At 51.1% G+C, this 6,000-nt stretch overlaps 1 protein-coding gene across 3 annotated transcripts in view; it reads right to left on the reverse strand.

Moving 5' to 3' along the window:
- The window catches only part of URB1 (URB1 ribosome biogenesis homolog), a 67,241-nt gene extending 61,681 nt beyond the window's left edge, over positions 1–5,560 (reverse strand). Inside the window, exons 1-5 of one of the 3 annotated variants that reach the window (XM_057306629.1) lie at positions 5,309–5,560; positions 2,794–3,002; positions 2,542–2,681; positions 1,571–1,722; positions 478–610 (exon numbers count right to left, since the gene is read on the reverse strand). In XM_057306629.1, coding sequence (XP_057162612.1) covers positions 478–610; positions 1,571–1,722; positions 2,542–2,681; positions 2,794–2,833 — 465 coding nt within the window. In that variant the 5' untranslated portion in view covers positions 2,834–3,002; positions 5,309–5,560. The other 2 variants (XM_026513602.4, XM_044378121.3) reach the window with 2 other exon arrangements.
- Positions 5,561–6,000: the final 440 nt, after the last annotated feature.

A 6,000-nucleotide genomic window follows, 5' to 3' on the forward strand; every position in this document is an offset into this window, starting at 1 on the left:
CGGGAACTTTTTTTTATAACAGCTCTCCTGAAAACTATTCACGCTTCCATTCTCTTTGGCACAATCCAGCATCTACTCATGACAAGACTTACTGACGGGAGACACAGGAAACATTAAAAAGCCATAAATGTCCTCTTTGATGGTGTCACTGGTTTAAACTTCCAAGGGTTTTCTCCGAAGTGGACAGAACAGGAACAGGACCAGGATGCCCCACAAGGTCCACACCACAAGGCACATAGAGATTATTTCCTTTACTCCGTGAAGACGCCCACAAGCCAAGCCCCACAACGCTGAGCCCCCAGAGGAGCCGTCCTCAGATGTCCCTGTCGTTCAGGCTGCACACGTTTCTGCCCATACTGGCCTTCTACTCCACCCACACGAGGAGCAAGGCCAGAGAAAGGAGGACAAACACACCACTATGGCCCTCCAAAGGGAAAGGAAATATACGGGAGGTACGAGACGCTCGGAGCTCCTCACCTTGGAATCCCTCTTGGTCGCCAGGGTGTACAAGGTCTTTTTATTCAAATCAAAATGGCTGCAGACATCCCTGGCGGCCTCGGGACCCTGGGTCACCATGGCAGCCATCAGGTTCAGACAAGCTCGGGCCATCCTGCACAGGGACGAGAAAATCAGGCATGTCAGGAACAGCAGAAACACAAAGCCAGCTACGCTCCTGGCTGTGTGGTCTGCTGTCCCCAGGCCAGAAAAAGGAAGGAAAGAGACATGCTTTAAAAACAAAAAAACACAACTTGACAAAATCTCCAAATAAAGTTTAAAAACTGAGTCTGAAGAGGATCCAAGAATACAAGATGTGAGATACGAAGATGGCAATTTCTCTCTCCGGTAAATCGTCCTGTGACTGGGAGACCCGCAGCTCATCCCCACCTTTGCAGGGCGCAGGGGAAGACCTCTCCACAGTGCGCATCTCCAGGAGCAAGCTCTAAGCCGCCTTTCCATTCCACAGCCACCCGGAATCCGTGGCTTACTGCGCACCCACCACACTCCAGGCACCATTCTAGGTGGTGGAAGACTGCACCTTCTAGACCAGTCGGGACCCCCACCTGCGTGCACCTTGCATTCTAGCGGAGGGAAGCAGATAATCACCGGACTGACATGCAGTATTATGTCAAACGTCCAGCTGCACAAGTAGACCTACAAACAGATACTTCTGTCCACAAGCTAACGGACAGAAAGTGACAGTGGATGGGGGGTGGCGAAACAAGGCCTCCCAGGGATGACGCTTCTGTGCCGCAAAATCCTGAACAAGAGAGGGAGGGAGTGAGAGCTGATCATGAAGAGCCACTGGGGCAGAAGGATGGACAATGGAAAGAGTGAGGGCAGTCAAAAGTTCCCACGACAGCAAGAACAGCAGGGCGGGAGTGAGAAGGACGCATGGCAGGAGCTGGCGACAGCAAGGGTCTGGTCAACAGGGGTGGCAGGGGCAGAGCCACAGCCCTGATGGCCTCGGAAACTGCTCAGCTCTGCTTTATGAGGGAAGGTCAAGTGCACTCGTGGACAGCTGAACGCAGACCGAGCCCACGGCTAGTCCTGCCACAGAAGGGCAACCTACCTGTAGCCCGAGGCATACAGGGACTCACAGATGAGCTTCATGTGGTTATTCATTAGCTTTTTCACGATGTTGGTCCCCACAACATGGAAATGGGAAAGATCGCTTGCTGTCCGCAATAGTATGGCCTCGAAAACTTGAAATATTAATAGCATCTGCAAAGACAGAAGTGAAATGCTTACGAACCAGCTCATTTGTTTTTTCCCTCTGTACATATGCTCCTCTTGTCTTACCACAGTCCCTTTAAAACCTTCAACAGAGCCTGAGCCAAAGGCACGAAGGTGACAGCTTAGCGGCTGTTCCGCGGACCCCAGGCTCTGGAATTAGTCTCGCTCCCATAGTCCAGCTAAATAGAGACTTGCTTGCTTACAAGTACACAAAATGAAATGAAAAGAGAAATTTCTACTCACGACCGGGCCTCACTGCTTTGGGGATATTCGGGTCCATAGCCTTACAGCAATAACCCTGAGATCTCAACAGGTTCATAAATATCCCGAATTTTGAATCTCTTTGGAACCAGAAAACCACACTCAACTCAGTATGTGTCTGCAACCACAACATGCAGTTTCTACCTATTTCCTTTTTGTTAAAACACACCATGTCAAGGGGGTGCGTGGCTGGCTCAGTCAGTAGTGTGTGCGACTCTTGATCTTGGGGTTGTAAGTTCGAGCCCCATGTGGGTGTAGAGATTACTTAAAAACAAACCATGTCAAAACCAAGTGCATTTAGATGAAGAATCTATGATCCTTCCTTCTGGTATCATTCACTAACATGAGGTTAGCGTTTTCCACTAAAATGCTTTACAAAGTCATGATACAAATCTGAATGTATTCCTACAGCACAGGAACAAAAACATCGTCTTCTACAGGAAGCTGGTAAAGTCCTAGAAATTCCTATCACGTTTCTCTCCATCAAGCTGAACACAACAATGGCAACTTTCTCCTCTTCAGCAAGCCAGGTAAGGAATAACATACTTCACTTTCAGGTCGCTTCTCCCCACTCAGGAGCTGGAAAATCTCGGCACACTCCACAGAAATCTTCACGTACCCTTCCACGACATCATACACGTCTTCTCGCGGAAGCTTCTTGGCAGCAGTCACAAACGCTTCCAAGGCTGAAATAAAAGTAATGTCCAAGTGCTAACAAGGACCGTTTCCTGAGCAACAATCCCAAGCCAGGGGCAGACTTCTGGCAGGGGCATCTAGGTGACTGGAACTGCCACTTACTGAGAGGGAGAACACAGCAGCAATGCGGAGACGGGGACATCGAGGGTTCTGACACAGCCTTTTCTCTATCTCCAGGGAGGGGACGGGCAACAGCTTTCAAAGGAACTGCTTTCGAGCCCAACCCTTCTTGGTGCAGTAATCCTCCCTGAAGCTGCCATCGATCCACACCTGGGCACGCTCTGGGTCTTGACCAATCTAAGCCTGAAGCTCTACCCCCACCCCACGAAGGGAGTAAAATCAGAGAACAGATAAAGAAAATGTGATATATCTAGATCTGTATATAGGTCTATATACAATGGAATATTATTCAGCCTGAAAAGGGGGAAATCCTGCTTTTTCCGACATGTATGGACCTTTGAGGGCACTGAGCAAAATAAGTCAGACAGAGAAAGACAAATACTCTATGTTCTACTTATATGGGGAACCTGAAAGAGCCAAACTCATAGAAAAAGAGAGCAGAATGGTGGTTGCCAGGGTCTACAGAGCGGGGGATATGGGGAGATGCTGGTCAAAGGGAACAAACTTCCAGCTATAAGACGAGTAAGTTCTGTGGTGCCTGGCTGGCTCAGTAGGTAGAGCATGCGACTTTCCATCTCGGGGTCGTGAGTTTGAGCCCCATGTTGGGGGCAGAGTTTACTTAAAAAATAATAAGATGAATAAGTTCTGGGGATCTAAGGTGTAGCATGGTGACTATAATGAACAGAACTGTATTATATACTTGAAAGTTATTCAGAGCATGAATCTCGAAGGCTATCACAAACAAATGGTAATTATGTGAGCTGATGCAGGTGTTAACTAACTTATTGTTAACTAAGCTTATTGTGGTAATCATTTCCCAGTATATGTGTCATCAGCCCACTGTACACCTTAAACTTCCACCAGTTATGTCAATAGTATCTCAATAAAGCTGGGAAAAAACAACACAAAAATAACAACAAACCTTTCCTAATGCCTGGATGAAAACAAAACCCTGACTGACATCTGTCAATTCCACTTCCCTGCTCTTTCCATCAGCAGATCTCATCGCAGGAAGTTATGAGAACGTATCAACAGGGAAAGGGAATCCAAGATAGAGACCAGATTCAAACACACATGCAACACAACCTCATTCAAGGGATTCACCTGTCACCCTCTGACTTCAGCTTTGCCACATCTTCCAACTACTTCTGCACCCACCGCCTATCAACCTGAGTTTCCTTGGGAAACCTGTTCGGATGCAGCACCCGAAAGCCATGGAGCTCTCTGAGCAAAACCACAAATGTGTACATGAATATGAGCTTTTAACTAATTAAGCATGCTCTTTCTTCTGCCACAAAGGTTCCTGTCCCTGTTCCTACCCCATCCCACAACTCCGCTGAAAAGCCAGTTCCTCTGGGGAGACTTCTTTGATCTCCCAGATTAGGTCTGAGGCTCGAAGACACTGGGTACCTCTCCTTTGGAGGACTGGTACTTTCAACTCTTCCTACATTATTTTATTGATTGATATCTGTCTTCCCCACCTCACTGTTCCTATGCTCCATAATGGCAGCGCCCATGCCTCATTTTTTACTCATCATTTTATCTCTACCTAGCAAATAACAACCCCTAGTAAATAATGAATAAATGAATGAATGAAATGTATAATTTTGCACTAAAGCAGGTATCATCTTCACAGCGCTGGCTGGCAGCTGCAGACATCAACGGTTTAAAAGCAAAATTTATGGAAGACAATTACTAACTGGGGATATTCCAGCCATCAACTTAATAATCTCTTTAACCTGAGAAACACTCATACTATTTTATTTTGACAGAGTACCAGTGTCTCCCCATACCGGCATATTCAATTGTGGTTTTGCCCCTCATAACCTACATTACTTTCTAATGGGTTACAAGAAGCTGTGAAGAAGGGTGATCACGGTTTTCAGAACGTGAAATTATAGAAATCTGCTCCATCTTATTCACTAGTCCAATCCTGGTCACTTACAAGTCCTTGTGGGGCTTCACTGCGGTAGCTTATTACATGTCATCAGATCAGCGTGAGTGCTGGAGGGTCAAAGCTATTGAAAATAGCGCTGACAGCCACAGAAGTGCAAACTGCCTCACTCAGCAGCCCCGAGCTGACTCACAGTTGGGACTCGGTAAGCAGGTAAGTACCGTCCGTTGTGTGAAGGTGAATATTTGCTTCCTTGACAACTGCAATGAAGAGGTTTTAAGCGCCTGCTGAGGGATGCTCCCGGCCAAGGGAGGCGTGCAGTCGCGTGGAACTGTCACAACCGAGCAAGGCGGGCCCTCTGGCCGTCGCTGACAGCCCAAGGCAAGGAAGTGCAGCGTGCGGCCCTACAGCTGCCCCGGCCGCCCGGGACCCAGTATGCCCAAGCACCGCGGCCTCGGTTTCCCCGTGTGCAAACCGGAAGGCCCGGCTCTGTGGCTCGGGACCGAACAGCGGCACAGAGGAAGGGTGAGCCTGGCACAGGGCCGCGGCCGGAACCCGCCTCGCTCGCACGTGCTCTCCGCCCCGGCCGGCCCCTGCACTCACCCGGCTCGGCGCCCTGCGGGTCCCGCAGCTGAGCCTTGAAGCGCACGCCCGTGAGCTCTTCTGAGCGGGCCCGCTTGGCTGCGCCCGCGCGGGGAACCGCGCCGTCCTGGCCGCCCGGGGCCTTCCTCTTGGGGACCCCCATGGCCGAGAGTGCGACGGCGCGCCGGGAGCCACACACCCCGGACACCGCAAAGGGACGCGCGGAAATCGGTGAAGCGCCTCTGCGTGCCCCTGTTCCACACGTGCGCCGGAAGGGGCGGGGTCTCACGAGGGAGGGCGGTGTCAGGGGCGGGAGTACAGAGGGCCTGCGCCGGCGGAAGGGGCGTGGCCTGGGGCGGGGCGTGGCCTGAGGGAGAGCCGGAGGCCCGGGAGCCGGTTCGCTGTGGGGGAGGTGGACGTGGCGCCGCCTCAGAGCCCCGAGTTTTCTCCTGTTTCTGCGGTCCCCGCTGGCTCCCTCGCTTCTTAGGATGAGCGGACACCCCACAGCAATCCCACCCGGCCGCGGTGAGGAGGAACCTACCAACCCCGGCAGCCCTCCCGAAGGCTCTCGGCAGGTAGAGCCCCGGGGCCCTCCATTTCCCGAGGGCGAGAGCTCCGGGGCTTCGCGGCTGCACACTCAGATCAGTTCTTGACCTGAGGGCGCCCTGACGCTGCCAGTAGAACTTGCTTGACAAGTAGCGGGATTCGATGCT

Source organism: Ursus arctos, unplaced genomic scaffold (assembly GCF_023065955.2).
Source record: "Ursus arctos isolate Adak ecotype North America unplaced genomic scaffold, UrsArc2.0 scaffold_4, whole genome shotgun sequence".
In the NCBI taxonomy this organism is placed as follows: domain Eukaryota; kingdom Metazoa; phylum Chordata; class Mammalia; order Carnivora; family Ursidae; genus Ursus; species Ursus arctos.